The sequence below is a fragment of the Pan troglodytes genome, chromosome 3 (genome assembly GCF_028858775.2).
Source record: "Pan troglodytes isolate AG18354 chromosome 3, NHGRI_mPanTro3-v2.0_pri, whole genome shotgun sequence".
In the NCBI taxonomy this organism is placed as follows: domain Eukaryota; kingdom Metazoa; phylum Chordata; class Mammalia; order Primates; family Hominidae; genus Pan; species Pan troglodytes.
Genome location: NC_072401.2, coordinates 57,813,225 through 57,830,586, shown reverse-complemented (window position 1 = coordinate 57,830,586; position 17,362 = coordinate 57,813,225). Strand labels below are relative to the sequence as shown.

Genomic DNA, 17,362 nt, shown 5'->3' with positions numbered 1-17,362 from the left:
GATTATCCATGGGGTCCTAAATGCTATTACATGTATCCTTATAAGAGAGGGGTAGAAGGAGATTTGACCCACAAAGATGAGGAAAATGCAATGTGGCTACAGAAGCAGAAACTGGAGTGGTGCAGCCACAAATCAAGAAATGTGGGGTGGCCACCAGATGCTGGGAGAAGCAAAGAAAAGATTCTCCACTACAGCCTTTGGAGGGAGAATGGCCCTGCCCACACATTGATTTCAGTTCATTGAAATTGATTTTTGACTTCTGGCCTCTAGAACTGTGAGGGAATAAATATCCATTGTTTCAAGCCAACAAGTTTGTAAAAATTTGTTACCTTTGCCACAGGGAACTAGTACACTATCTTAGTACATTACTTTAATAAAGCCTTGCATACTATGGTTTTCATAAAAATGAAACAGCTGTGTTTACCATTTTCCAGACCTTTAAAGATGATAATTATGCAACATATCTTACATATTTATTGTGTAAATAGATATACTCACTTTTCCAGCAGCACATTCAGTCCCATCAAGTGGAGGTCCCTTTTTGGTCTTACAAAAGTAGGGATTATCAGGATGGCTACACCACAGCTGTTTACATGGGTCAAAGGTTCGGAACTGGAAGATAGATAATCAAATTCTCAGTGAACTCTCAGCTAGCATGACATGCACCAAAAATATATTCTATACAGTTTCTTCTGTCCTGTTTCTTGGATGTGCTTATTTCAAGTCAATAGCCAATGTTTTGACATGTTAAAAAAAAACTGCATAAGAATTTCAGGTAGAAAATACTTTTATTCTGCTTTTCTAAAATAACAATGATAAACAATGATTTGTCTGAGATTCTCTGGTTGACTTTTAAGGTTTTTGCTTGCTGTTTTTATGTTTTGTTTTTCAAATAGACAATGTTGAAATTTTCTAAAGACTTAGTAATTATCATGAATATTGTAAATATGAAAATATAATGGTTTGGCAGCTCTCAAGCTATCAAAATGTCTTTTCTTTATCTCTGTAGGTATCAGATAGATAGTTGAATATAAATAATAAAAGGGCAGGGCACAGTGGCTCATGCCTGTAATCCCAGCACTTTGGGAGGCTGAGATGGGTGGATCACCTGAGGTCAGGAGTTCGAGACCAGCCTGGTCAACATAGTGAAACCCCGTCTCTACTAAAATTACAAAAAAATTGGCCAGGCATGTTGGTGCATGCCTCTAATTCCAGCTACTTGGGAGGCTGAGGCAGGAGAATCGCTGGAACCCAGGATGTGGAGGTTGCAGTGAGCCGAGATCACGCCACTGTACCCTCCAGCCTGAGTGACAAGAGTGAGACACCGTCTCAAAATAATAATAATAATAATAATAATTAATACTTATAATTAGTTGACTAAAAGCAGAAAAAAATTGTCAAACTTTCTGTGTAAGATAAAGTATTCCAGGTACAACAAAATATCATAATACATTCATATAGTTTATGAAATATTTTCCATATATTTGATTCTCATACCAATCCATTGCTGAGAAATATGGGTTACAAGTTAGGGCTATAGTTATGGTTATAAGTAAGACAGTAACAGCACAAGACTAGAGTCTTGGTTTTCATACTCTTCAGAATGGTTTTTATTTTCTGAACACACCACATTATAATATCCAAATGTTTGTATAAGCAAACATGTGTATTTGTGTGTTCTCTTTGATTGTTTGCTCTTTTTCTCTCTAAATGTAAACATCTTACCAATCATTATATTTTTAAAAATATCAAACAACAGCTAATCCACATATCTATTGCCTATACTGCTAATTACCTACATACACCCTTATGTGCACAGAAATTTTTTTATTAGTACACATTTTTAGATGTGGGTTTTTTGTTCTAATCTTTATTATCGAATGTGGAAATTCCACTTTTCCATGACATTAAGCCAAAGCTTTAGAATTCTCTGATTTAAAACATTAATGCAAGTAATTAGGAGCTCACAGTGTATACCTTATAGACAGACCAAATGGTTGTATATGGAAGGTTTCAAACAGCAGATCAATTTCTTTCTAGCCCCGTGAAACACTTACGTTCCTTGCTCTAACACACAAAGCTTGCTCCAACGTAGAAAAAAAGGACTTCTTTTTTTTTTTAAATGAATTACTAAAGACCAGTGTGGAAATTTAATGAAACATACATCTAATGTGAATAGTTACAGGCAAGACTGGCTTTAATGGATTCCATTTAACATATATACGTGCCTTTCTTGTGCTAAGCACTTTAATTATATTATCAAATTTAATCCTCACACCAATCTTATCAGATAAATACTATCATTATCCACATATTACACATGAGAAAGTAGCCCAGAGAGATTAAACACGGTGCCCAAGGTTATATATTTAAAAAGCATCAGCTGGGCACAGTGGCTCACGCCTGTAATCCCAGAACTCTGGGAGGCCAAGGTGGGCAGATCACAAGGTCAAGGAGTTTGACACTAGCCTGGCCAATATGGTAAAACCCTGTCTCTACTAAAAATACAAAAAAATTAGCTGGCGGTGGTGGTGCATGCCTGTAATCCCAGCTACTCGGGAGGCTGAGGCGGGAGAATTGCTTGAACTCAGGAGGTGGAGGTTGCAGTGAGCTGAGATTGCACCACTGCACTCCAGCCTGGGCGACAGAGTGAGACTCCGTCCCAAAAAAAAAAAAAAAAGAAAGCGTCAGATCCAGGACCTGACCCACCGTCCTGACCCCCATGGTATGCCATATGATTCTTTTACTAGACTATACCAGCACAATCCTTCCCTATGGTCACACATACATGGAATCCTGCCATCAAGCTGAAGAAAAGCAATAAATCTAAGGCTTAACAGTCATCTTCTCTGAAGGTCACAAAAAGCAGGGGATGCAAAGAACATGAAGATTTGAGCCTGGCAGCCTTGGTTTCAAAGTCCAGTTCCCCTGTTTACCAGCTGTGTGCCTTAAGCAAGTTGCTTAATCTCTAAGTCTTGGCTTTATCTTCTGTAAAATAAAAGTACATCAGCTCTCTTCTAGTCTGTCATGAGAATTAAATAAGACAATATATTTAAAGCATTTAGCTGTAGCGCACAGCAACACAATGAACACAAAATAACTGCTAGATATTATTATACTTGCACCAGTGAGTCTGTAAATCTCACCAAGCAGGAGCTACACAAATAGATTTCAAGCTGCAAAATCTACATCAACTGTGAGCAACATACCGCAGTGCACATTTTATAGCCAACACCAAAATCAAAACGACATTGCTCATCCATAGAATAATTGATTCCAGGAAGTTCTGGGAGTTTAGGCCAATCATGATCAAAAGGGTCATCAAGGAGACAGTCATAGGAACTGTAGGAAGAAAAATATTGCATGTAGTTAAATGTTCACTTAAAAAAATCATGTCCTGATAAAAAAAAGTAGTCTTAGCTTATATACTTTAGAATTTCATCCCAGATCATACAGCAAATTTGCAAAAAACATGTATTTAAGGTTTTGGTTTTGGTTCCATTTAGAAAAAGACTCTTTACCTGTATTCATGCCAGGAAAGTAAACCAAGCATGACTTAGGAATGTAGTAGAGCCATGATTATTTGAGTCACTAATTAAACCACCACATGGTGTGGTAGGGCACATTCTGACACCTATACGGCAGAGCACAGCTCGTATCATATGCAGAAACCACATGACCATCCTCCCCCCATCCTCAAGTTTGACCATTAATCAAAGATTCTATAACAATTTACTAAAGGAAAATTACATTACAGTTAAAAGTTTACTTATATTCTAGACTTATGGCTTCAAGTATTGTGACTCCATGATAAAATTGTTGTGCTGAATGTTCTAAGTCATAAGAAAATGTTTATCAGTAATAGTTTTCATTTACTGGGAATTTTGCTATGATCAAATCCTAAGAGTCAGTTTCATGTCTGTAGGCTATAAAATAAATACTCTCATGACATGCAGCAGGGGACATACTGGATATATCTTTTCAGTTCTTGACCACTGCATCGGGACCAGTGGTAACGATGGAATGCTGCTTGTACCAAGGGAGCCATGACACTTCCCATAGCAGTCTCATCACCACACCTGTTGCCTTGTCCATCATGCTCCATTCCCAGCCTAGAACACAAAGAGACCTCAGTGGTAAGAATCAGGTGCTACTGCCTTCACTTAATTTTGGTTTTGAAAATAAGCCCTGGGAAATAACGTATTTTTAAGTCAATGTGGCTTTCTTGAAGAAGTCACAGAAACGGAAATCGACAGCAATCTGACAGAAATGCCTTTCTTATTCTATAGCTCTGAAAACTACAGGAGTGCCTCTGCAAGCCAGTCACTCATTTAGTTTCAGTGCATGACCTCTTCTCTGTTTGCAGCTCTTTACACTTGGCAAAAGACAAGAATTGCATGCTGGCATGCATTCTGCCCAAAGAGGAAACAATACTGGGAGAAGCAGGAAACAAAAGATCTTTTTTTGGCTTTATAGCTGTCAGCAGTGACTTACACATGGCCCGTTTCATGGGCTACTACAAAAGCAGATGAAAAACCATCCTCATGATTCAGGGTACAACTTCTCACTGGATGACACATGCCGGTGACTGGAGCATATCCTGTAGAGAATAACAATTACTTTTATTTTCATTTTATGAGAAAACCCATTAGGAATTACAACTGGACCTTTGCCCAGGGGAAAAAAAGTAAAAGCCTTTCAGGAAACAGGGGTAGCATTATTTCCCTGCTAGCATTGTGTCACATTCTCTTGGGAAAGCCACAGGTAATGTTCTCTAAAAAGGTTCACTGGGTCTGCATTTTCTCCTTTCCTAAGGGAAGGAATGGCCTGGGGTTACCATTTTCTTCTGCCCACCAGCTAAGCCCTGCCTTTCTGTTTTAGTAAATGGTCCTTCATATCGTGGTACTGATGAAGGAAGCCAGAAATTCCATCAATGTTAAAAAGAAAATCATCAGTCTCCTTCTTCCAAAGTCCACATCAGAATTTATTAGATAAATGTAAGCTGACTTTGGAAGAAAGCTCTTTGGCAGCAGTCATTTCTCATGGCATCTCTTTTCTCATTCCAAACAGTTAGTGGAAATCACACTGCATTTTACAGCACCCCCTCCACGCCCCAAATGCACAATCACTATTTTAAAAGCAAGTATAATTTGCGATGGTATTTAAGTGGCATTTAACATTGAGAACTCCACATAAGTCACTGTAAGCAAAAGAAAGAAAATGTATGCTTGGCCGGTGTGTGGTGGAAAGCAGTGGTGGAGAGCTGAACATTTGAACAGACTGCCTGATTTAGGATTACTTTTTAAAAGTCATGCCCTCAAGTGTTTCTTCTACATATTGACAGCAATACCTTGCATTCCAGCAGGTCCGAAGTCTTGCCTGGTTAAAAAAATTGCATGGTCATGGTGTTCAGAGTGGTTGAGATCAGATCTTTGCTGTTGGGATGCCCAGCGACACACATTCTCCAAGCTTCTGGATGGGTTTCCCCTTTCTATGAGGCTGATGGACTAAGAGAAAACAATATGTTAAAGACACACCTGACAATTTCCCAAAGGCTTCGTTTGGTAATTTCCTCTGAAGTTGAATTTGGGATTAAAGTATTTAAACAATGATTCAATAATATTTGGGGCTTATTCTGACATTTGCTTTGATTTGTGACTTCTAAATGTCCATGAAGGATATTTTAATAATAATCAATTTTACCTGTGTGAAAGTCAAATGATGCCATTTATGAGAATGGTTTTGTTATATTTGAGACAGAATCTCACAATTTTACCTGTGGGAAAGTCAAATGATACCATTTATGAGAATGGTTTTGTTTTGTTTGAGACAGAATCTCACTCTCTCACCCAGGCTGAAGTGCAGTGGCACGATCTGGACTCACTGCAACCTCTGCCTCTCGGGTTCAAGCAATTCTCATGCCTCAGCCTCCTGAGTAGCTGGGATTACAGGCGCCCACCACCATTCCTGGCTTTTTTTTTTTTTTTTTTTTGTATTTTTAGTAGAGATGGGGTTTCACCATGTTGGCCAGGCTGGTCACAAACTCCTGACCTCAAATGATCTTCCTGCCTCAGCCTCCCAAAGCATGGGAATGTTTGATACTGAGATTTGCTATTGTGAGGCAACTTAACATTAATCATTTAGGTAATAATTTTAGTAGTCTAAATAATTTCTGATTTGGCTTAGATTTCAGTTTCATAGAATTAAGAACAAAAATATTGAGAAAGATTCCGGCATGTTTTTCCAGAGATGTGAAGGTATAAAATCTTAGTTAAGATTTTTGTTTATTTTTTACGATCCAGAATTAATCAACATGTGGGGAGAATATGAATTCTTCCATGAGTTGACAAGGCTGGTGAAATCTTAGTCTATGGAGAACCATCAAATTATATTAACTTTACACTAAAAAACAAAAACAAAAACTCCCATTTTTTTTTAACTTCATGCTACTGAAGAGGGGTGGACTCTTCCAGTTCTGATATAAGAAAATAAGTTCTTTGAATGTTGCTACCATCACATTAGGGTCAGGAGTTAAAAGTTCAGGGGGGAAAAGGGCCCAACCTTCAAGAACTCACTAGCCACACTTCTCAGAGTAGTTCTGATGAAATGAAAATTTGAACTTGGAACCAAAAATTAGTCCCTATTTGACTGACAGGTGAATTTTATTATAGTTCAGCAAATGTTATTACCAGTGTTTACATTCTTAATAAAATCAGTTTCCTTTTTTAATATACGGATCACATACTTTTCCAAACAAACGCTTTAACAACCAATTGGAGGCTGTTATTTCCAGCTGGAGTTAATTCATATTCCTTGTTGGCAATATAAAATAGGTCAGGTTTATGTGATAAAGATTGATGACACTCTATCATTATAAAATGATAAGTGGCTGTTAACTGTATAATGAAATGCAAACACATGGATTTTTCCTATTTCCTAAATGTACAACTTCGTTAGTATTTCATAATCAGGAGGATTAATTATGGGAGAGAGATGTGTAATTTTAAACATCAAGAAAGTTGTCAGGCTAGTCGTTTCCTGTATGTTTCCTCCTTAAAGGAGCTAAACTCAATTATATTACATGAAATGCCTACTATGTGCATTTTTATCCAACTCTTTGCTTTTGAAAAAATTAAAGCTCTTTTAAATGAAAAATATTCACTCTGCACCTCCCTCTTAAGTGGAAAGATATATGTATATAAAATATTGTTTTTAGCGAATCAAGAGAAGACAAAGGTCTTTGTCTTTTTTCTTCATTATACATTCCAAGCACCTAGAAAACGTCTGGCACGTAGTAGGCATTCAATATAATCCCTTCTAATGAATAAATGAAACACACACTCGATGATAACAATAGGCTAAGGAAATTCTCTCTCCTCATAATAGTATCCATTCATTTCCATTCATAAGTCACACCTAAAGTCAGGGTAATTATCTACCTCTTTAGACAGAAATAAATAAGCAAGTGGCAGCTGCACAAAAATCATTCATAATCTGCTCAAATTTGGAAGTCTCCACTCATGTGGCAGTTTCTTCTCCTCAATTTCAAGCAACTAGGGGTTTATATGGAATATATCTATGCCTTAAGTTAGATGTAGCTTGAACAATTTAGTCTTCTATTTGCTAACCCAGTCCCTAATGTTTATAATTCATGTTTTAAGACATTTTACCTTTGCATATCCCAGCATTATCATGCGCACCAGGACCACATTTATATGCACTCCGAGGGACTCATCATGGTAAATTTCATTCACCTAGCAACAAAAAAAGATAATTGCTAAAAGAAAGGAAACACCGAGGATTTCATGAGATGTACATATAAGCTGTGTAATCACCACAAATAGGTGAGTAAATTGCTGTTTTTAAATTGAGTTTAATAGCTGAACTCTGAAAGGTAGTCATTTACTTTTAGCTTTGGAACAATGTGTGGATATGTAAATTGCTAATTTTGTAAACTCCACAGTAATATGAACGTACAGGACATGCTCAAAAGGGCTTTGTTATACTAGTGCAGTGTTAGAAGGAGTCTATGCGTGATGTAATCCAAATATAGCATTAGCCAAAAGCAACCACAGGAGGGTAACTTTGGCAAATCATCTGCTAGCCTGTGAGTTGCCTGCAACCACAGTAAAGGAAAACAGCAAGCATTTGCTTACTGGGGTGCCTGTGTGACAACCAGGGGTGCTACATCTGGTTGAGAGAGCCAATGGCTATGGGGTCTGTGTGCAGGAGCTGTGGTAGTGTATCTGAGGGCCAGCTAGCAGGTGGGGCAGGTGAGGCAATGACTGCTTGAAAGTCCTACAAGATAGAAATCCTCCAATATTTAAGTTACTAAGGAGACTGTACGAGTACCTGTCAGATGAATGTCAGCCCTGGATGCAACTCAGAAGAGCAAATTTGAGTCACTGCTTTTTATTTAATTTTAAAAAATCAGGCTGAAATTTCTAAAAGTGACTTGGTATACTTTAAAATCATAGATGTTGGAATAAGTGCAACCTCAGAGGTCATAGTCCAATTCTGTTTTATACAGATGAAGAAAATAAAGCCTGTAGAAATTATCTGACATGCAAAACACACAGTGAGCTATTGGCAGATATGAATCTGAAGTGGACTGTAACTGTATCTTCTCATTAACCTAGTGCAAAATTAGTGCAAATAAAAAATGCTAGCAGGAAGGAGAAAGGTGGAGTTACCAGGCTAGAATGCAAAGTTCTTAGAATAAGGACTCGACGCTTGTTAAAAAGACTAAAAGAGGGATGAAAAACTAACTGCAACTCAGCTTCAGATCCAGGAGATTTGAACAGTAGGCACAGCAACCTGAAAGCTGCACAGAAAAGATAGGCATAATCTCATAGCGAGTGGCTTTAAAAATAAATATAACTCAAGAATGATTGAAGAATGCTCTAAAACAAGAAACTCACAAATCATAGTATTTTGATTTGCCACACTGACCAAGAAAAAGACCAAGAAGTCTCAGTTGAATTGTTTCAAGAATCCAACGTGACTGCACAGAACACCTTTAAAAAATCAGGGTCTTGAATGTAGACTGAAAGCATACTTACTGAATTTGTAGAAGTCACAAACAAGAAAAGAACAGCAAAGGTGGAAGTAAAAAATCTGGCTAAGCTAGAATATACTAGAGATAACAAAGTATAACTTGAAAAGATGTGAAGTCCTTTTAAGTGGAAAAATGCGTGTATACACACATACATTTATACATATATACACATGCACATGCACACACACACGTACTCACATACATAGAATGGTAAGACCCAATTTAATACCTGCACGAGATAAGCCAAGCTGTGAAAAAAAATCTGCAATACAATCTTGGATTGCATAAGTGTGCAGGCAGATAGCTCATGCCCAAGTTGTCCCACTCTAGGCTACAGAAAACCTGAAGTATTGAGTGCATTTTTCTGGGCTGTCTTATGACAGAGGTGCTTGACAAAACATGAATATATCCTGAGAAGAGCTAACAGCAAGGAGGCCAGAAAATGTGTCTTATAAAGAAGGGTTGGGGATACATAATGGTTAAAAGCCTGAATGTCACACATTAATAGTCTCAGATAAATCCTGGTTCAACCCCTCACTGCTTGTGAGACCTTTATTTTTCTGAGTCTCAATAAAATGGACATAATAAAAATAATATGTCATAGGGTTAGGGTGAGAATTAAGAGAGTTAACTCATGCAAACAAATTGCTAAAAAATTTTATAAGTGAGAGGGAGGAAAGGGTTTTTTAAGGATATTAGAGTATGAGAAATGGAAAAGAAAAACAAGAATTAATAGCCTTCATATGGAAAAGGGGTTTGATTCATTGTATATATCTATAGAAAATAAAACTTAAAACCATTCACATTATTAAAGGGGTAAATCTCAGCTCAATATAAAGAAAAAGTCAATGTTAGACAAAAAGCTGTTGTTTCTTATGGGCTTTTTAGTCATGGGCTGATTCTCTTATCTTATGCCACATTTCATGCTGCCTAGTTGAAATCAAATCTTCTACCCTCCTGTTCTGGATTCATTATCTGATAACATATTCCTAACTTTATAGTTGCAATAAAAGTTAAAAGTCAACAACCAGGCCTGTCACCAACACATTCATTCAGAGACTCATGTCTATCCCAAGAGGCTTCTTGTAAGGCAGCTGTTTCAAATTAGAAACATGGCTTTGCACACCAAGTTATAACATGTATTTAGTTCAATGAAGTTGAGATGTAAAACGCACTTTATGTGAAAATAAGGTTGAAAGCAATGTTAGTAAATAAAACTAGATAACAATAAAACAAAACTAAAGAAAAGGAAACAGAAAAAGTGAATTAATTTCTGGAGAAGGAGAAGTAAGGAAGAGTAGGAGGCACTTACAGCCAATGCATATAACAGTGACAGCTATACTGCAACATATGTAATACATCAATGCTACAGGAAGCTCCTACAACAGAAAGTCTTAGAATAATAAAATGAAGGAAAGATGGGAATAATGACAAATAGCTTGTGATATTTGAGTTAGTATAAAATGCACATATAATCATCCTAAATTAGTAAATTCATTTGTACTTAGTGGATTATAAAATTAACACAGTGTCAAGAAAGTACAATGGACAAAATTATTAATCTCAATAGCAAATAGGATATTATAAAATGAATAAAAGAGCATTTTTAAAATTCAGATTTACCATTCACCAAAATAAAAGTATTACTTAACAAAAGTCACTATTATGCCAGGCTAATTAGAAAACAGGGTGACCCAGTAGAAACCAAAATCAGTTTAAGAATGTTCTGAGTCAGCACACATTTTGAGATTCACAAAGTATACATAAATTATTATAGGTAGAAATAATCAAATACAAGGGAATAATATTTTTGCATAGCACAAAGTATTATTTCAATGTGGCAAATAACCAGCTGTCTGTACTGTACAAAGCACTGTATCTTATTATTTTGATTTTCAAGGCTTAAAAAAGTTCCTCCATATTATTCACTTCCAAAATATACTTAATAATTTGACTGCTTTTCATCTTGCCAGGCCCTATCAATTCCTGAGATGTAGTGTTTTTATATTGTGAAACACATGGAGTATGATAAGAGTTGGAGAAATAATATGGCACCATATTATTAGATATTCAAAACCCTGGGTTCTGTTCCCAGTTTGGCCACGGATAAACTGAGTGACCTTCGGTTGGTCATTTAACCTGAGTCTCGATTTTCTTGTTGACAAACTCTACTTTTACTTGCTTTGTCTGTTTCACAGTGTTGTTGCTCAAAACAAGCAAGATCATACAACTATACTCGGCAAAATACAAAGTACTTGAGCTCCTATCCCCCATCCATGCACAAAGTTTAAAAAAAAAATTGTGAGTGTATTTTCATAATCTACCTGAAAAGTTCAAGAAAAACAATTGCCTTAATCACAGTTTTTACTGAAAGGGACCTCAAGATTCTTCTATTTGAAATTTGTTAAATCTCAATCTCAATGAAACATCTAGTTTAAATTATCAAGAAAATTACTGGGAAAAATCATTTAAAAGCTATTTCCAGCAGATGGCAGTATGCATGCTTCAGAGGGGCAAAGGACAAGCTGCTTCATACACCTGAATGTGCTTACATACCAGTCAGTATGTCAGTGTTTTCCTATATTTACACATAAATGAAACAATCTCCTTGAAATTAAATAAGAATTGTAAAATATTATAACCTGAGAAAAATGCTACGTTTTAAATGCTTACTCATTTGACTCTTAAAAGCAAAGAAAAATATTGAAAAAAATCATTATTTAGACTTTTTAAAATGTCATCTGATTACAAAATTACATAGGCATAAGGAAATTCTCATGATCTGGCTGTTTTTTACACTCAAATAATATAGAGAAAGAACTAAAAGGATATCATACTAAATTAACAATTTGAATCTGTCAAGATGGGCTAAATTCTTATTAGGAAATTCTTAATAATTCTAAATTATTCTTATTTATTAAGAAAGTAATTTTACAACTTTTAGTGAAAAGGAAAGTAATTTTTCTGAAGTAAAAGCAAAATCAACAAAAAAGAACAGCTAATAATACAGAGAGCTTATCAGCTTCCAGACACTGCATTAAACACTTTACCTATATTGATTCAACTAATCCTTGAAATAACTTTAGAGATATTAACTCCATTTTACAAGCGCAAAAGCTCAACATATATTAGAGAGCTCAGAATCCTATAGAGGACAGATGTTCTCATTGCCCAGAGAAGTTAAGTAACTTGCCCAAGTACAATTAGTACACGAGCAAGGGATGAAAATTGGCAGTCTGACTTCAGGGTCATAGCTATACCCATTTTGCTGTAGTTCCACAGATCTGCAGGCCACAATGCTGTCGTTATACATAGGATGTGGTTTTAAAATCATCAATAGTGATTCTCAACCTTTGAGTTTAAGAATATAGTGTGGAAACATATTGAGAAAGAAAATGTAAAATTTGCAGCTTCTTTTCATAATCTTCTTTAGGTAAATTTTAAGAAAATGAGGAGTCAGGCTCTAAACTGAATATAAATAAGGATTTATTGATGATCAGTATAACAGTATTCCAGAAAATATTGAGAAGAAATAAAGAGGAGCTAGAGAAGAAAAATTAAATAAGAAAAGAAATAAAGGGTGAAATGTATAACCAGTGTTTGGGGTTGCAAGAAAAGCAGTAAGCATAAACATTCTAAGTGACGTATTTGACACTGCATAATGCAAACCAAAGTACATCTACAAAAAAACACTGAGTATCTTTTCACCATGTGAGCCAACCTATTGGACCATGGGTAGATTTTCTGTGAGGTGTTCAGGGTTGAGCCTAGAGTCTTTATTAAATTACCTGAAAGAAGGGGTAAACAGAACATTAATTCAATTTTCAGATGACCTGATGTTGGAAGAGTTTGTCAATGATGTGAGGGAGGAAAAGGTAAAATCAAATCAAGTATTCCTTTCCTTGAAATGAAAATTCCTTCCAGGTTTGTTCCCGGACAGGACAAATTCTCCCAGGACATTTCGCTGGCAGGACAATCTGACCTGCTTTGTCTGACTAGCTGATGAACAGCTTTGTCTGGCTTCAACAAAGCAACACTCATTTTTTGTTCAGATGGGTGGATTAGGTCTTGAGAGGCTGGATAGCTTAGCAGTGGAGAGCATGAGCTCTGCGTCAGACTGCCTGGATTCAATCTTAGCTGTGCGATGCTGGGCATGTTATTTGTCTCTGTGCCTCAGTTTCCTCACCTGTAAACTGGGATAATTACAGTATTATCCTCATAGGATTGTTGAAAGGAATAAATGAGTTCATATAGGTACAGTACTTGATGCTTGGCCCTTGCAAATATAAAAAAAAATTAGCAGTAATTATTGCTATTATTCATATAGAAGCAAATAAACACCACATATATACAAAATTTTTTTAAAGAGACTTTTGTATAACTGAAAGTAAACAAGTATCAACAAGATAGCCTGAGTGATTCTGGCTAGATATAAAAGAATACTGAAATGGACTGAGAAAAGTATTACTCTGTCCACAACTATCTCTTAAGTAGGTAAAAGTTCCAAACTCATACCTGCTTGGATTCTCAGCCCCATACTCAGTATTCCTTTTCCTCAGAAAACAGAGGTGTCTCCCAATATGCCAACTCTTCCCTCATCTCCAATCTCATATTAATAATAACTACTGTTTATTGATATACTCTTATCAACTATTTATTGAACAGTGGCTATGTGCCCAAATGTTCTGGGGGTGGAGAATGGAATAGTCAATAACTTTGAGTCTCTGTTCTTATGAAGCATAGACTCTATTGGGCAAAACAGCCTATAAGCATGAAAAAAAATGAATGCAAAAAGACATGTGGGCAATGTCATTTGAAATGGGAATAGGTGTAATGAAGAAAACAAATATATGAGTGACAAGATAGAGGAGGACAAGAGGAGTTAAGGGTTGGGTACTATTTGAGATTGGGTAGTTAGGAAAGGGAGAACCATGGACAGGAAGGAATAATTGTGTGACTGTTTAGGGAAAAAGCAATCTAGGCAAAGGGAAGAGCAAGTGTGAAAGCTCAACATGTATTAGAGAACTCAGAATCCTATAGAGAACAGACATTGTCATTGCTACTTTATAAAGAGACTGAGACCAAGAGAGGACACACAGTGTTTTCCTCAAATGATTAGCAAAGCTATCAAGTCTATATGATATCAGTGTTTGTTCTCTTTTCGCAAATACCTTGCTCTATGTTGTGTTTTGTTGTTGTTGCTGTTTTGTCATGACGGAAGCCCTGAGTCTCTAGACAGTCACTCCAAAAATCCCCTCCATGCTGCTGGTTTAATCGCTTCCTTCCTAGGAATTACTTTTCTTCTCTTAGTAACATTCTCAACTTTCTTTCATGAAAAAAAAAAAAAAACGATCTACAATGTTCTGTGGGATCTGGTACTGTTTACCATTATATTCTTCAATGTCACTATTCTGTTTCTTTAGCAAGATTAGCTCTACTTTCTCTGCCTAACCTTTACATGTCAGTGTTGCTCAAGGTTTGTTTGTTTGTTTGTTTTTTGACTGTTCTCCTGATACATGTTTCCCCTGCAATATTCTCTTCACTGCTGTTGCTTCAACCAGTACCTATAGGCTGATGAATTCCAAAGTTTGGTTTTTTTGTTTGTTTGTTTTGAGATGGAGTTTCACTCTTGTTGCCCAGGCTGGAGTATAATGGCATCATCTTGACTCACTGCAACCTCTGCCTCCTGGGTTCAAGCAATTCTTCTGCCTCAGCCTCCCGAGTAGCTGGGATTACAGGTGCACACCACCACACCTGGCTAATTTTTGTATTTTTGGTAGTCATGGGGTTTCAACATGTTGGCCAGGCTGGTCTCGAACTCCTGACCTCAGGTAACCCACCCACCTCGGCCTCCCAAAGTGCTGGGATTGCAGGCATGAATGAGCCACCATGCCTGGCCCCAAACTTTTATGTATCTAACAGTGATTCATCTCTCTCATGTGTGAGGGCCATCTGTTCAACTCTAGTAACAGGACTATCTATTTGGAAGTATACCTGGATACCTCACAGCACACCCATCTTCTCTCTAAAACCTGTTTTTCTTTTCTAAATATTTTATCCCAGTTACAGACTAAATCATCCTTGATTCCTTCTTCTTCAAGTATTAGAGTCATTCTACTACCAAGTACCGCAGACATCTGTCAAACCTGTCCACCTCCACACCAAGCAGCTTAGTAAACCAACCAGCTCATGCAGACTGTTGCAATAACTTGTGAAAACTTTTGCAAATATTTTGTATTTAGGTGATTTGGGCACATTTGAGTAGCTCTCCAGAAAGGAAGATTGTAAGGGTTGATGGTTGTTTTCAATAAACATGAGTCTTTCCTTTTATGTGAATTATGTTTTACTTCATTTAAGTATCAAAGGAGCTTTGGAAAGCCCAAGAATAGGCAGTCAGCTGTGAGGTCCTACAAACTCTTGTGTCCTTTGTAACAATGGACACATAGCAAAAGCCCAGGTAGAACTGTTTACCTTTCCTCAAGATTGAGAAAGATGGTTCGCACAGGAATCTATAAACTTTTTCTGTGTTTTACAACCTGGGAAAATATAAAGGCTGTAACAAAGTAAGGAAGGATAAGGTCAGTCTGATATCTGTAACTTAAGAAAGAAGAAAGTGTGAATTTTACGAAGGGAATTTGGGGCTGCAAAAGCAAAGGGGGAAAGGAACAGGCAACTGAGACGCTTCAGTAAAAATCGAAGGGACCTCTTAGTCAGCAATACTGTGTGGATGTTGTGTTACGTTAAGGTAACATGTGATGTGGGGACTCGCTTCTAGAGTGATAGGTCAGGATATTCCTGGGAAGGTGAGTATGTTTTTATAAAAGGTGGCTGAATCGACTTGTGCTTGCTGCAATCTGTCTCTGTGATCTGGTATGTTCAATCCACATTGGGGAAATTAAGATAGCTTGTTGAGGTAGGGAAGTATAGTGTACACAACAAGGAGTTTGGACCCAGACAGACACTATGAACTTAGAAACTATGTGTTCGTGTTCATAGCATAGTGTGTAACAGAGTCTCTCTCCTCCAAATAATTCTAATAATGCATCTCTTTCTAAAACACGGACTGATCAAGTCACTAATCTTAAAAACCCTTTACGACTCTTGTTTGACAAGATGAAATTCAAACTACTTAGTATGGCACTTATTATTTTCTAAAGTTAGCCCCAGCTTCTCTTTCCAGTCTCCTCATCTGCCATCTCCCCTAAATACCTTTCAATTTTACCATGCAGACCAATCTAGAGTGTCTCCAAAGACTCCATAAACTAATACTTCTAGTATCTTGTTACAAGCTGTTCCCCATCTTCCAAGACCTATCTCCCCTTTTTCTAGCAGGAAAATGCCAATTGAGTTGAAAACGTCGAACTCAAATGACATGTCGTCTTAGGAAGATTTCACTGGCCACTGGCATTATTTGCCAAACCATATCCTCTCTTTTTCAATTCATGTTTACATAGTACTTTGCAACTGAATTCCTTGAAGATTAATATATTTTATAGATCTCTATCACATTTTATTATTATCATTTGTTGATTGGTTTATTTTACCTGCTACAATTAGCTCCTTGTAGAAAGGTGCTATGTTTTATTAATTTTTGTCTCCCAAGAATCTAACAGTACTTTGCCTATGGTAGGTTATGTATGCTAGGTGAATAAATGCCTAGAGGATTGATGTGAATTCAAATGTAAGAAACGGATTATAGATAATGACTCAAAACAGAAAACTGCTACATGATATGCTAAGGTTGCATGAATATGTATACTTTCCAGATAAATCTGCATTGCACTCACATTCAATGTTTTCAGAAAAAGTTAAAAAATCAAAAGCAGTGTATTGATATAACCATCGTTAAGTAACCAGTAACCACATATATTTGCTGCTAACTCTTGAATAAGTCCATTAATACTTTTTAAGGACCAGGGTACGGCTGTGGAGTTTATATTTTCTTTACAAATATTGGTTAGGAAAGCCTGCCCTGTTCAGATAACACATTTATGCTCGTTCACTGTCCATCATAAGTAGCTAATTTCAATATACAAAGAAACTGATGAATTCACTCAATAATTTATAATTTCGTAGAAGTCCAAGACTGTTTCTTTGTACTGGGAGGCACTCTTTTAAATGAACTGCTTTCTTATCATTTAATAAATCCTGAGATTAAGGCATAAATTCTATTTACAGGGCCCTAAAAATGTTAAGGCACATTAGACCCAGAAGACTATTTCATAGATCTTAGCAAATAAAAAAAGATACCTTTGACCTGTCACAGACAGCAGAGCGTTGCTGATGGAAAATATTTGGTACACT

General features: G+C 36.6%; 1 protein-coding gene across 4 annotated transcripts in view; it reads right to left on the bottom strand.

The window, feature by feature from the left end:
• The window catches only part of ADAMTS3 (ADAM metallopeptidase with thrombospondin type 1 motif 3), a 299,485-nt gene that overhangs the window by 34,663 nt on the left and 247,460 nt on the right, over positions 1–17,362 (bottom strand). For all 4 annotated transcript variants that reach the window (XM_063809577.1, XM_517240.7, XM_016951603.4 and 1 more), the window contains exons 6-11: positions 7,671–7,754; positions 5,351–5,507; positions 4,495–4,600; positions 3,969–4,112; positions 3,210–3,342; positions 499–612 (exon numbers count right to left, since the gene is read on the bottom strand). In XM_063809577.1, the coding sequence (XP_063665647.1) occupies positions 499–612; positions 3,210–3,342; positions 3,969–4,112; positions 4,495–4,600; positions 5,351–5,507; positions 7,671–7,754 (738 nt within the window). The remainder of the gene's footprint in view (positions 1–498; positions 613–3,209; positions 3,343–3,968; positions 4,113–4,494; positions 4,601–5,350; positions 5,508–7,670; positions 7,755–17,362) is intronic.